General features: G+C 44.7%; 1 protein-coding gene across 4 annotated transcripts in view; it reads right to left on the bottom strand.

The window, feature by feature from the left end:
• Window positions 1-15,566, bottom strand: part of SORCS1 (sortilin related VPS10 domain containing receptor 1) — a 484,554-nt gene that overhangs the window by 93,318 nt on the left and 375,670 nt on the right. For all 4 annotated transcript variants that reach the window (XM_045854533.1, XM_045854532.1, XM_045854534.1 and 1 more), the window contains exon 10: window positions 7,968-8,114. In XM_045854533.1, coding sequence (XP_045710489.1) covers window positions 7,968-8,114 — 147 coding nt within the window. The remainder of the gene's footprint in view (window positions 1-7,967; window positions 8,115-15,566) is intronic.

Raw genomic sequence — 15,566 nt, forward strand, 5'->3', positions numbered from 1 at the left:
TGAGTTGTGATACAGTATGTAGTCAAAAAGGCTAAGGAGGAGAAAACTGGGACAGGAAGTCAGGAAAGAAGGGTTGGTGAGGCTGGGGAGCTTCGAAGAAGTCAGCCGGCTTCTCTTTGCCCCTTTCCATTTGAGACATTGGTCTCAGTTGTCCAGAAGAAGCTGTATGACATGTGAAAATGTCCAAACATCCACCCAATCATGGACAATGTTTGTGTCAGGTTATTACCAGAATCAGTATTATTCAATAGAAAAGTCATACCTGTAGGCAAAATGTAATAGCAATTTCAACAAAAATTTAAGGGACTTGTTTATTTGTGTGTGAAACCTTGATCAAATTTTCTGATTACTATCTCAACAGTTTTCAAAAACACGATGAATTTTATATGAGTTCCATTTAAAATAGTTCTTGTACTGAGTTGTCAAAAACTACACATTTGTGTCTGAACCCACATTTCTTTTCACTGCTCAGGAAGATTGCTTTCTAATCTTATCGACTTGAGTTTTTGGAATCACCAATGTATCTCTGTTATTACTTTTAGTCTGCTCTGTAAGTTTCAACCAACAGATATTCAGAGAGCCAGAGATGCAGTGATTAAATTTATATAAGATAGAGTAAAATGACAAACTAAAAATGAAACCGAAGAATAAAAGCAGCCAAAATACTGGTGAAATAAAGCAGTGGATCACAATAGGGTCTTTTCCTCACTGCCACCAGAGAGAGCAGACTCTCAAGAAATAACGATAGCAATATATTATTGCTTTTACGTGAACATTTCGTGTAAAGCTTTCAAAAAAGGAGTTTTTACTTTATAATGTTCCAAAAGGGTAAAGAAGGCTGCCTTCTATAAGAAGAAACTGACCCAAACACTCAGCTTCCTTTTACCCAAGAAGAAGGCCAGAACAGGCATGCTGTGCTGGAGAGGCCCCAGGGCAGCCCTGCACGGTTCTCAGAGGCTGGGGCAGGACAAAGCAGGGGAGTCACACCATTTTTCCATGGAAATCTTCCTGACAGCTGCATCTGATCGGGACCTCCCCTTTTCTGATCTACAACAGCTTATTTTACTACACGCAATCCAGGATCATCTATCCAAGGTATGTCTGGTTCTATCCCCTAAAAGAGGTGCTCTACAAATAAAGAGAAAATGTCAAGTACTACTTTGCATCTTCTGTAGAACTTAGCCTAGAATCAAAAAAGACGGCCAATAAAAGTTTGAAATAACAAGCAATGCTTTCATGCTAGGAAATGAAAGACATGGCTGTTTCACTCAGAACAATGCCCGCAGTGCAGGGGCTTATTTGTAAACCACAGAGTAATGTGAGTATCTCTATGGCACTGGAATTGCATTACTCCTTGGGAATTATGTGTAGACATACGGGTTGAATGGAGGACCTTTGTACCACCCAACGGGGCAGGGCATCCTTGGACAAGGGAGCAACCCAGCTTGCAATTTTGAACTGCTACGTGCTGCAGACTTCACCTCTCAACAGTCTGGAAGACTGTGAAACTGTCACCACCTGACCCAAGGATTATTCGATATGGGAACATGCCATTACAAAGGAAAGAGGGCATTTCCAACTGACTGTCTCAGCACTGCTCAGTTGCTATGGCTTTCAAAGCCCAAGATAAGTTCATCTGAGAAGAAAAGACACCAGCTCATGCAATAGCGGGAACATTAGAAATGATCTTTTTGGTACATTTTTTCCTCCACGCTCACATTCATAGTACTGGATTGCCCCCAGCTGGTACAAGGAGAATATTCTGTGGCTTTACATTTTTTTCAAGGAAGTTATATAATCTATCTACATCAATGTTCGATGAAGAACAATGTTAAGTGATTCATTTTCACTTTTTTCCACTTAAACTTTTGTACCTGCCCAGTTTTAAACATTTGTCAAAATTCAGTCACCAAAACTTAATCCAGAGGTTTATTATAACAGCAGTCAAGCCACAGCACAATCCTGAAGGACAGAACAGAAGCTTTGCAATTCTTCTTTATTTTTTTGCCCAGGAAGAGGGCACTCTGTCCACTTCTTTCCTGTCTGCTTTCCACCCCAGTCTGCACCGAGCCCTCAGCTGCGTCCTGACCAGGACGGCCTCTCGCTTGCTCCCACCCATGAGAGGCTTGTGGGGACTGCTGGGTGGTTAACACTGGAATCCACATTTGTCCTGCCCAATCAGGGAGCAGTGACCAGCTGGGGGACTTCTGTGAGGGGGGTGGGGTCAGGCAGCTCCCGAAGGTTCAGGGCTGACCCTGTCAGGGGACCCAGTGGGTCTTTAATCTAAGGTGAGTGAGGTGGAAGGGGACATAAGGGGGATTAAATGGTAATGGGGGGGGGACAATAAAAAATAAACTTTATATAAAAAAAGAAAAAAAAGAGAGATCCTTTTTTTTGCATCCTTTTTCCTTCCACTACCAATCATGTACCGACTATGTGAGTATCTTTCTGGAGTTGTCTCCAATTCAGTACAGTCAAAATACTGCTTGTCCCAAAGGCGCTTCTCTACTTTTCTAGTTTCTCCACCGTTGGAAAATACAGCACTGTACACTGGAACCACCATGACCTAGGAGGGACCAGCATGCATGTCTGGAAGCTGCCCTTTACATGTCCTTACACAGTCACAAGGGATGGAGTATTGTTCCATTGGTCAATTCGAGAAGCAACTACATCCTTAGTCTTTAGTCTTTTCAGGGTCAGACACAGAGTTTGCGGACCAGATGCAAATGAAGGACTCTACCTAGAAAAAGTGCCCGCGGGCAAAGCGCACGCAGAGTTCCGTATTCAGTTTCAGGGAGCACACAGATTCCTGCAGTCCGTGGGGGACTTCTAGGTCCCAATGCCCTTTCTTTTGCCTTATTCTTTTATTTATTATTTTAACTAACAAAATCCTTTGGCCACTGAAAGCATTCCGTTTTATCGATCCATTTACAAGCCACTGTGTTCCCAGCACTGTGAATGGCCAATAGAGAATTACTAAAAGATAGAAGACGTTTCTCTACCTTGGAATAAATGAACTAAAAAACTGTTAGATTGCTTGAGGGTCAACCAACTTCTCATTTCACTTCCTCTTTCCCCCTAACCTCTGTATTAATAGCATTTAGCTCTCATCTTCATGGTACCATTATACACAGGAATCCCAATCCTGAGTATTGTCCTACAAAGACAGATCAGAGGTTTCATAAATAATAAAGCAGCAGGTAAATGTTGGGAACCGCCCTGACTGGTATCAGAGGCTGAAACCCCCACCTAGCTAAAGCTAAGGGAACGCCCTTGGAACTGTAAGCCAGCAAGGAGACAAAAGCTTGTCTTCCTGGCAGGAATGCTGCTTCTGCTGCTTTATTCATAACTGAACCCCCAAAAGCTTGGTCGGTTAGCCAAAGACGGGTAAGATTCCCCACGGGGGGAACGACCTAAGCCAGGCACAATCACTTTGGGAGGCCCCCCAAAAGAAGGACTTGAGGGGCTGCAGCAAAAGGGGGTGATGGACCCTCGCTCCTCGGCTTTGACATAGCTTGAGTTCTCAGCGTCTGGGAGAAAATCTCCTTATCTCTTGGTTACCTAGTTCCCTTGCTCCACCTAAGCCTAAAACAATGACAGGGTGGTGCAGCTCGGTACTGAGAAGTGCGGATTTCCCGGGGTGATCAGGCCTAAGAAAGAATATGTAAATTACTGTGAAACCTTCTTTGTTTAGAATGCTCTCAGTTGAATGAGAAGGGTCTTAGGAGGAAGTTAATTTGTTCCTCAGTCTTACAGCTCTTTGACCCCCAACTCAATAGACCGGCAGAATTCTTTGTTTTCTATGGTTCCTTACTTCCCCTAATGAGTACTGTACTTTACCTGAATTACTATGCAAAATGAGCCTAATAAAAGCAGGTATGGACGGTAAATCAGCGCACTCCCCACTAGGGGGGGTGGCCATTCTGTCCCTACTTCCCCACAGAAACTAGTCTGTCTCTGTGCATGTGTGTTTTTTCTCGAGTATTGTCGAGCCATCCACAGCGTTCCATGGTCACTGCTGGCCGGTGACCCACGCGCAACAGGTAAACTCACAAATAATAGCCCCCTAATCCAACCCCCTACACTTGTTGTGTCTGACCCCGAGCTGCAGCTCTGAATCCATGGATCTTCAGTAAAGGGTCAGTGGCAAAGCAGAGGGCGGCCCCTGGACTGACCGGCTGGGCAGGGGCATTCAGCCCCACTCCAATCCGGCACAGCAGGCACAGTCAAGTGAGCAAAGGAGCAGAAAACAGAGTCAAGAATCTCCTGTAGTAACTGGCTGCTTAGCCCCAACCAAAAATGGCCAACTGAATTCATAAAGAAATCACAGCCTCTCTCCATGAAACACTGCACTTCCCTAGATTTGTCACAGGCTCAGCTCACATCTTGCCTCTCGACAGCCCAAACCTAAGGCTCTGGAGGCAGGCGGACTGGGACCTGTAATGCCCCATCTAATTGTACAATACTGTCTTCAGAGGAAAGGAATCCCAGTTGAGCCCTCCAGGCAATCAGTCTAAAAGTCCTAAAAATACAGCCCCAAATTAGCCTGGATGTCTTATTTCTACAGAATACATTTTACCAGGAACATCCCTTTTGGGCCCGTAATTCTGAACTTGTCCCACATTTGTAACAGCCCTGCTGGAAAATCTCTTTTCTAATCACGAGGCTGTGCTTTTGGTGACACTGTCACTTTCCAAGCGCTCACCATTTAAAATCACTTTTATCTCCTCTCTGCCACCAGCTCCCGAGCTGAGAGAAGATTTTTAACAGTCTGGGTCTCCCACAGCTCAAAGATTTTCTTTCTTATTTTGTTCCTTTGGCAGATTTTTATAAAGTGATTTTGGACTCTCCTCCTCACTCCCTTTGTCATTTTCCCTCCTCACCCTGCTCTCTGTTTTGTAAAACTCAGATGGGAACCACATTAAACAATAGGGTTAATGAGGGAGGGAGGCCCAAAGACTCCCAGGTATTGTACATCCACATCCTGTTAATGCACCTTTATCTTAATGAGCTTACTGATATTGTTGACTTTAGGGTCCACTTGAGCCCAGGTGCTTCGGGAGGTGGCAGTTATGACAAATCCTTCAGTATGACTGTCAGTGGCAAGGAGAGGCTTCCACTGAAGTCCAAATGCAAAACTCAAACAACACCTGTCCTTGGAGTACCTGCTTCAAATGAACAGAACACCCTCGACGACAACACCTGTGTTGAGTAGCTTCATTGTGACAGGTACGATTCTTGAGCTGATTGTTTGCAGTGGCCACGAAGGTAGCCACAGTTGCTCTGCCTAGGAAGCTCCCGTGTTAGGTTAGTAGGGAACATGGACAAACGCATGGGCTGATTTCAAAGGATGAAAAGGGTCACGAATAAAAAGGAGCTGGGACCAGTACAACTTCAGAAACAGTTCCAGTGAGCTCTTTGAATGAAGGTAAGTGGTCAAGGATCTGAATTTTAAGAAGCAGACAGACTGGGAAAGGGGCATTCTTGTGAAATGCAAAGAGCCCAAGACAGAAGTGAGCAAGGTAAGTTAATGGTATGCAAACACCATCCTCCCCCACTGTGGTTTACATGCAAGGAAGGGGTGAGAGGTTGAAGTCCAGGCAGAAGAAGTACACAGAGACCTGACCACATGGGACCTTGCAGACTGTGGGAGAGCATTTGGAGTTTATTTGACCTGAATTAGTCATTAGAAGGTTTAAGTAAAAGAGAGGCATGATCTGAATTTTTCAAGCTCAAGTTGATGCCATTCATGCAAAGTTTTAGATAAAGGAACTGGATAATAAAGAGAAGCAAGTTAGTATTGTCTAGGGCCAGAGCTTTGGATAGTGATTGCAAAGTAGAACGGAGGAAATTTTGGACATGATGAAAATTTGTATTTTGACTGCGGTAGTGGTTACACAGGTATAGACATTTGTCAAGGTTCATCAAACTACACTGTTGAAATGGCACTTTTTATGTTTGTATGTTTTACCTCAATAAAGGTGGATTTAAACAAAACACAGGTCGCACTGGCTGCTGTGCGGAGAAGACACTGCCAGGTCGGGACAGGAGGAGCAGTTAAGAGCCTGTCACTGCAGGGAAAGTGAGAAATGGTGGTGGCTCGTATTAGGGTGGTCCCAGCGTTTAGATTTTGGAGGCACGGCACTAAGACCTCCTACCACTGGGCTGGTGTTGGAGCAGGGAAAGCCTCGCTAAGTGCTCTGTGTAAGAGGCATTTCAAATAGCTTATTTATGGTGCCAAGAACTCAGGAAAGTCTCTTTATAGGATATGACTAATTCTCCCACTGACATTTAATCTCCAAAGCGCACAAAAGGATGGGGGACCATACTAAGGCAATGGTGCATGCCGTGCACCTTGGGAAAAATATCATGGTGTGCTCCAACTTGAAATAGATCAACTAGGAAGGTGGCTGTGTTTTTTTTAAAAAAATGCTACTGAAGTATGCCTTGCATACAGAAGGTATTCAGTAATAACGTACATTTGCTTCTCTGTCATTGGCTTTGCGCACTCACTCCAACAACCGGCTTTCCCCCGTGAGCTGCCAGTAATAAGGACAGAAGCTGAGTGGGAGGCTGAATTGCAGACAGTTTCCCTGATGCACAGTGACAACTGTGATATCCTCTGCAACTAATAAGGTCAAGCTATGGCTGCTGGCATCTTCTCGGGTAGGAGGGTGACCCGCTTAGAGCTGTTTGAGATGAACCTGCAAAGTGACTGTTCAGACTTCACGGGACAGCAGCAAGCAAGCTGAGTGTGGAAAATATTCAAGTCAGGATTTGATGATGACTGTGAATCCTGGTACAGACACACACACCCCAAGCCCTTCCTAAAACAAAAAGGTCTTTCTTCCATCTTACCATACTCTCCTATCCCTTTTGCGAATGTAAATACACCTGCTGAATTGTTGTAAAGAAATGAGCATTTAATTATACTTTGCTTTGCAATTAAATCTCTTCCTCCCCTTCTCTTCATTCACTCTGTATCCATCCATGTGTGAAGTATAGGGCAGATACCAGAACCACTGGGAGGAATAAGATGTAACCCTATAATCTTTCATTTATTAATCTAATCTCTTTCAAGTGCACTGTAAACTCCTTGAACACAAAACCCATTTTTAAACCCTCTCTCAGACACAAACATATAATTGAATATATAAATAAGTTCACGCTGATGTACTTATTCCCCAGATGTCAGATAATTAAAAGAGGGCTGTACTTCAACGCAGGGGTCAACAAACATTTTTTAGAAGGGCCAGATAATAAATATCATAGGCTTGGTGGACCATATGGTCCCTGACGTGACTACTTAGTTCAGCCAAAGGAGCCATAGACAACATACAAATGAATAAGAATGACTGTTTTGCAATAAAGTTTTAGTTAGAAAAACAAGTGGCGGGCCGTTGTTGCTCCACAGGCCACTGTTTACCCACACCAGCTTTATATGATGTGACATATGAATAAAACATACCGTAAAGAGTACCAACCAAAGTTTCAATCAGTGGTTCTTGCCCTTCTTTGAGGCACGAGGTCCTCTGAAAATACGGATAAACGTCTCCTTTAGAAAACCCAACTACACAATGGCACATTCAGGTCACCAGCTCTACAGCTGGATGTATGTGTCATCTGATCTGTAACAGGTTACTCATAGGAAAGGAAAGACGTATCTCCCCATCATGATGGAACCTGTTCGGGTCCCCCTTCAACTACAATGTGAGGCCCTCATCAGAATTTGGGTCACAGCTGAACATCCTTGGAAGTAAACAAGAAACTCTGCTTTTCTCTTGTCTCTGGTCCATCACAAAAGGCGGCGCTGTGACTTTCCGATACGCTGCTTTCCTGCCCTTCCCTGGCCCCTGTTGTTCAGCCACTAAGCGGGGGGCCCTGGAAGCATTTCCGTCTGCCTGTTTTCACACCTGGTTTTCCAGCGCTCGGGGTTTGGGGCGCCCTGCCCCAGCCTGAAGACTCACCAGTAAGCAGTGCACAGGATCTCCTCTCAAATCCGTGTCTGGCGCCTGCAGCAAACGCCAGTCTCGGCCCTTGTTATACGTGATGAATGTCTTCACTTGGTTGTCAATCTTCTTGTTAGCCAAGAACATTCCCTTTATCCCTGCTACCTGGGAAAAATTGACATGGCTGAAAAATACATCAATTTGAGAAGGGATATATTTGTTTACTTAAAAACAAGAGCAGATTGTCAAATTCAGCTGGGAGCACTTGTCTGGGAGGAAAGAGGGTGAGAGGATTGGAGGGCGGTGATGATGACGTATGACGACTCCCTGGGCGGTGGGAAAGCAGTAGATCCGCGCGTATGGCATGGGGGCGCGTAAGCAAGTTTGATGGAGAATTTTTAGTTCCCCTAAGGCAGGTTGGTAGTAGCTTGCTGTTGCCTGGAGATAAACTTTGGTGCTTTCAATTTTGTTGCTAGGTAATTTATTAACACATAGAGGCTACTTTTACTTTATGTGAGGTGTAGCACCCACAGTCTTAAGTACTTTATTTTATTTGAACCTGGTAACAGTCCTCTTGGGTAAGCATCACTTATTCTCTTTTACAGATGAGGAAACTGAGGCTCACCCAGGTTAACCAACTTGCCCAAGGTCACACAGCCGAAAGGAACCCTGGGCACACACCACAGTAAGTGGCTGACCTGGGATTTGAACCCACGAGTCTGTCTTGTCAGATCAATAATTCAGGGGTGTCCAACCGTTCGGCAACTCTGCACCACACTGGAAGAAGAGTTGTCTTGGGCCACACATTAAATACATTGAGACACATAGTCACAAAAAAAATCTCATAAGGTTTTACGTAAATTTACAATTTTGTGTTGGGCTGCATTTACAGCCATCCTGGGCACATGGGGCCCACGCGTTGGACACTCTTTAAATCACGGTGCTATCTAGAGTCCTGGGCATTGAAAGAGGTCAGCGAAAGCTTCTGATCCGATTACTATTGTTTTTTTCTGTCTTTCATTTTTTTCTGTAAAATATCGCTCTATTAAGCCACCAAAATACACTGAACAAAAGAGAACTGCTTTTACACTGAAAGAAGTCGTGATTTCCCTAAGTTGGTGAATAATCCCCTCCTCTATTCCCACAACACTGTTCTTCCCGCCATCGACACTTCTTATTAATTATTTTGCTATGAAATAGGACTGCTTTCGCTCTACTGTATGTTACAAAAGAGTAACCATTGGTAAGTAGCCCAAACTACACTATAACAAATAATTAATTATGCATTATAATTTGGGGTGGGTTGAGTTTATTGAACACATTTGTACATAATTTTACTCTGCTTGAAATTAGGACAGCCCAGGAACCCTGGAGGGCGATGGGGAAAGGGTCTGAATATGTCGAACTGTGCATTCCAGCACCCTGCATGGGTTAAGTTTGAGATATAGTTATCACTACCCTCATCGGAGGATAAGGAAACAGAAACTTAAATTAGGCGCCTTTCTGGAGCACAGACAGGGAAAAGTGAAAAGGCTGGCAGGCACATTTGAACGATTTAATTTAACTCAGGCCCTTTCTATTATCATATAAACATTTTTAGGCAGATGGGTAAAACAATTGTGTGGGTCCCTCCCATGAGCCAAGCACTCTGCCCAGCACTTTGCATGTAGAACCTTCCATGTTCACTGCGAGCCTGCACAACAGCTGCCAGCCCAGCCCTCTGGATGAGGAAGCTGAGGTGTAAACAAAACGTGATTGGTTAAGGTAACACAGAGCTAGGGTTCACACCCACATTCTCTGACTTCCTGTGTTCTTTCAGCAACCCGGCTCTGGATCTGTCTATTTAGAGGCTGGGCTTCAATCAATAGAAGACCCAGGGTTTGCCTTTGCTTTTGACACATTCAAACCTCATTAGTTTGTACCTGCTGATTTGGCATCTGGGATAAATTAGAGTTGGGCCAACTTCGTACACTTTTGGAAGACAAGTTTGTTAAGCAAATAAATGGCATCAATGAGGTACTGGGAAGAATGCTTCGAACTGCTTAGGAAAACAAGCCTCATTTGGGGCAATCACCAGAAGCCAGAAGAGTTTCTTACGCGTTGTCGATCCTCAACAAATGTGGGAGATGCACATTCCAGGGGCACTCCACCTCCCAACAATGGCATGTTAACTACAGATAATTGTAGCTATTCACTCACTACACCAGCTCCAAAAGGACTACTCACCAGGGAAACTCGTATTGGTTTTGCATATGTTCGAAAGGCTGTTACATATTTAATATGACTAAAGTGCCAGCTCTTTAAACATTAAATTTCATAAATCAGAATTTTCCCAAAGCCACATGCGTGTCTTCCCTGCACAGCACACCCTTTCATGAGAAATGGCACGGTCTTACCCACCTGACCCTCTAGGAGGTTACAGTAGGTACAGGGAGAATGAAAATATTACCTCTTCCCGTAGTTTCATTGCCCATTTCCCTTTCTTTGCCCAGGGTGGTGGAGAAGGCTTCTGTGTGTTTAGGACTTGATTCATTTGATTTGCAGAAGCGGTGACTTTATTGGCTCCCGACTGCTTGGCCTTATCAAAAGCCACTTGAGCAGAGAGCTGCACTTTGTAATTCATCTCTCACAGCTTGGCCTTCAGGTTTATCGGGAGGCATAAAAACTTGGCAGAACAGCGGGAATGTGTGACAAGAGGGGCCAGAGCCGGGGAGGGTCTGCTTAGTTTCCTCTCGCAGCCAAGGCACTTAGTCGGTGAAAACCCCATTTGAGGTGTTTGTTTATAGTTTGCTTCTTTGGACTTGTCTGCAAAGATAGTCACCCGGCTCATAGGGTGTTTTTTTGCTTCTGTTTTTTTTCCCCAACCATTTCCTGAGAAGTCCATCTGTCGGTGCGTCTTGGTGCACCCACGTGCATGAGACACTCTCCTCGAGGGCTCTTCTGTGAGGTCTCATCAGATGTTTCCAGGGTTCTCTCCCTCCTACTGTAGGACTTCGGCTATCAGAGGAGCAGTATTAGTGCCCAAAATATGGGATATGTGTAATCATGTGTATGTGTGTACATGTGTGTGCATGTGTGTTTATGCATGCACAGAAGGTCTGGGGTTCCCCTGAGGATGAGAGGACGTGTTTTTGTTGTCAGACAACCTCCCTCTGTATCCCAGCCTGGGCCTAACTGTGGAGTGGGGCTGAGGGATGGGACCGGGTGGGGAAAGTACCCTTCCCCATGGAAGACACACCCTCACGTAGACACACTTTCCAAGGCAGATATTCCTATGGGAGTGACGTATCTCACTGCTGGGAGTCTGTCTTCCTTTGGGGAGAGACCTGTGACCTTCTCTATGTTGCTGAATTCTGTGCAGAGACACTGAATGTGTTGAGGGCCCACTTTTCTTCCTTTGCCTCTCATACGGGGAATTTTTAAACCGGAAGCCTCAAAGGTAATTAGTGATTGTTTCTTCTTCTCTGATATCACATAAGCCATTTGGATTAGACTTTAAATGTGAAGTGTCAGAATTCAAACCTCAAGCCATCCACAAAGCACATCAGCACTTACACTGGGCCCCAGGATGGCATCTCACCCTCTTTGACCACATAGGTTACTCCCAGTCCCTTGGATAACACACCCTGACACTCTCTACCTATCCACCCCTCCAGGCCTAGTTCCATAAGCCTTTTTCCAAAAAATACTGGCATCTCCTTCTTTCCTGAGCAGTCCCAAACTCTTTTTCTCTGTCCTCCAATTTGTCTCTCATATAGATGATACCTACGTCTTAGCTCTTAACAAGTTCATAAACTTCTTAAGGGCATCAGTCTTCCCAAACACTTCCCAAGTACTCCTTAAACTCCGTGAAACAAGTTAATTCATCATGACGTCACCTGTTCTCTTTCCATTATAATCCCCCATTCTAGTGTAACTTGTGGATTGTCATGCAAGCCACCATATTCCTTCATTAACATTAATAATAGAAAAAGCACTTTGTACAAGAAATCCTGGTTTTGTGTTTAATAAAAAAGGTAGCAAGACTTCTGCATTCGAAGCTATAACCACAATAACAGTACCCCAGATTCACTGAGTATGTATGAAGTGGTAGGCATTCTATGAAAGGCTTTAGAAGCCTGAGCTCACCAATCTGTCCACGTGCTCTAAGTGGTCGAGTCAGTGTTGTCCTCACGTTACAGATGAGAAAACCAAAGGTCACGCCCTAGAGAACCGTTGGACTGGACTCCCAGTCAGTCTGCCTAACTCCAGAGGCCACACACTTCACTGCACTATTTCCTCCAACTTCTCTCTCCCCCTAGAGCATTCTGAGAGAAGCATCATATATGGGTACCATATTTACAGGGAGCTGCCTTTTATTCATTCAGTAGTACACTTACTCTATAGCTGTACAATAATATTTTTGAGCTTCAACTATTTATCATATATTCTTACAAGCACTGGGGATATAGCACCCAGTATGTCTGAACAATGATACATTCATTCTACAGACCTTGTTTTGAGAGTTGGAATATGCTAGGTGCTGGGACTTGGTTTCTTTGGTGATTTAAAGGAAGAGCCCAGTTATCTCCTTTGCCTTCTGATATTTACCAAGAAAGGGTCCTTTCCTCTCCCATCTTTCCCATGTTCCGTGCAGAGGCTAAGCTGGGAAGACCCTGGCACAGAGTTCTTCTTGCTCATTTCTGCCTCTCATGCTGACTGGGAGATGATTCCGCCCACCCTCTCTGACTCAGACTGCCATTACAAACCCAAACTGTCAACATCTGAAGAAAATGAAAGAGATGAATCAAACACTGTGGCAAGAAAGAGAGCATACTCATGAGCGTGATTTCTTTGGGCTTTAGGGGGTAGGATATTTTTCTGTTCAAAGGGAGGATCCCAGCCAGGAGAGACACACCCTCGGCAGGTACCAGGAGTACCTCTGCAGTCACGGACCCCGTTGTCAAAACAGCCTCCCTGTTCTTCCTTCCCTGCTGCCTACATCATGCAGCACTCTCCTCCAAGGGAGACAAGAGTCTTTGATAATTAGATGAGACATTCCATGTCCTGTAATAAATATGTCCTGGATAGGAGAGTTTTTTTTTTCTTCCCTACCCCCTATACTGGATTGTAAGAGGCAGTCTTTCCCTAAGACATCAAAGTATTAGCTCCATCATGACAATGGGTGAGCTTTCTCTTTTTAAAAAAATATTTTATTTATTTATTTTTAGAGAGGGAAGGGAGGGAGAAAGAGAGAGAGAGAGAAACATTAATGTGCGGTTGCTGGGGGTCATGGCCTGCAACCCAGGCATGTACCCTGACTGGGAATCGAACCGACGAAACTTTGGTTCGCAGCCCGCGCTCAATCCACTGAGCTACACTAGCCAGGGAGCTTTCTCTTTTAAAGAGAGCACGCTTAAAACATGGAGAGGACACTACGTGTGTAACAGAACATGTACCATGTCTTTTTTGACACCCGCTGTGGCTCACGCACGCAGGCACACGTTCTGGGCATCCTGAATGTGTTGCCCAGGTGGCTTCACTCCCAACACAAACCTTTCCACTTGGCTGGGTGACCTGTCATTGTCCATTAAGCCAAAGTGCTTTTCCTCATTATTAATTAATATTCACTTCCCAGAAGGGGGAAGATCTTGTCCAAAGCTGTCAGGCTCCCTCTCATCCTCCACACCAGATGCAGGCGCGAGGAATCACATGTCCCAGACACACTGGTCACATCTCTTTTGATCTGGCCACCATCAGGCACGCGGGCTCCTGTGACCCATCACACGTGGTGCCGCTGGAGCACCGTGCTCTGCAGGAATGACAGAATTTTAAGGCACTTGTCTCTAGGCTCCTTTTACACAAGCACAACACTCCACAGAATGGAGAGCCGCACAATAACACTGAATTTAGCGTGACTGCAGGCTCAGGGCTTGGTTTAGAAGGTAGCGAACAGGTCTAGGGCCATCATCTGTTCCCTCTGTTTAGGTTGGCTTTCCCAGACCATTTTCTTTTCCCAGGCTAACTTCTGCTCCTGCTAGGTAAAGTCTGATACATGTTACCCTGCCCTTCAATGTTCCTCTGTTACTCAGCTACGATCCCAACTACTGATTCTTCCAGAGACACAGAACAGTTTGTAGTTATGAGTCTGCATACGCTAGGCTTCAGAGGCTAAATCTGCCACTTACTAGCTCTGTGATCTTGCAAAAATGACTGTGTTCTCTCGGCCTCCATTTACTGACGTGTGAAATGGGAGTGATTACACTCCCTATGTCAAGAAGTAATATATGAATTGAATTAGATAATCAACGATGGTTTTTTACACAGTGTTTGGCACGCAACGACGCCCAAACTATTTGCTGTTACTATGATGTTTCATGAACAAAAATGAGTTTCCAGCACTTTTGCTCTGTCGCCAACTTCCCCAGCTTCCATTTCTTGATTCTCTTGAATGGGGCCTATGTTCAGTGAGCAACTCACACCAAGGGAAATTCCGGAGGTTTCCGTAAGTTTATCATATAATATGGCTCCCCAACACTTTGTTCCCGACAGTCCCCTGTCTCGTCATACACGCACTTGTTCTCCTGTAGAGACAACCGCATTTGTCACAGGGGTCCAATGTGTGTGAGCAATGCGATTGATTTTAATGAGAACTGTGCTTCCTTCTGCATCTTCCCACAAAGGCTCATCAACAATACACATCCTCGATAAACTGACGCAGCACACCCTTACCCAGTGTACAGTTTCCCTCTGCTAAACTCGCTTAAAGAGCATACACACACAGGACTGGCACGTAGCTGGCAGGCGGAGGCATACAGAAAACACCCCAAAGGTCACTTCAGGCACCCCCAAAGGTGAGCAGATGTGTACTCCATGTGTTCTCTGTCCCCTCCACCTCCTAGGTTGCTCATCTCTGCTTCTTATTACTTCATTTATGGATTTTCTTGCTTTTCATTTATTTCTAAGAGCTCATCATTCATTGCGATTCTACTGGGAAATTCATGCTAGATGGCTCCCAGCTTCCCGCTAGCCAGAACAATCAGATTTAAGGCCCATTTGTGCCAGGTTCCTCGTCAGCCAATATTCTTTCTATCTAGGTAATCAGCAGATACGGCACTGCCACTCTGATCACATCAATTTCAATTCTAGTTGCTGCGAACTGTCAGGCTAACAAAACAAAGATCCTTCTTCTCAGGCCCCAGGATGCAGAACACCTTTACATAAGGCAGTCACCCCACTGCTCTTACTGTGATGATAATAAGAGCCAGCAGATTTCTTACAGATAGTCAGACAGTCGACTGCAAAAGAGAAATGCAAGAGGAAATGCGAAGAATAAGCAAAAAATGGTTGCCATGGCCAGAGGTCACTCAGCTTCCTCTTCTCATTCTTTACCTGTTAGCAGTGTTTAAATTCAGAAAACCATTTGAGAAAACAGTTGCAAATAGCAGCACATTGCAAAGTCATTCCTGTCCAAATCTGTCATCTCTTCTATCATCAAGGGACCAATTAAAATGTTCTCTAGTTTGGCAGAAAACAAATTTTATCCGGAGATATTATTCCACATTGACTTGAGAAGAGGGGAGGGGATAATTAGGAAGGGGGAAATGCATGCTGAAAATCAGAAAATATTTTTGAGAG

The sequence above is a fragment of the Phyllostomus hastatus genome, unplaced genomic scaffold (genome assembly GCF_019186645.2).
Source record: "Phyllostomus hastatus isolate PE091 unplaced genomic scaffold, TTU_PhHast_1.1 phas_scaffold_1066, whole genome shotgun sequence".
NCBI lineage: Eukaryota > Metazoa > Chordata > Mammalia > Chiroptera > Phyllostomidae > Phyllostomus > Phyllostomus hastatus.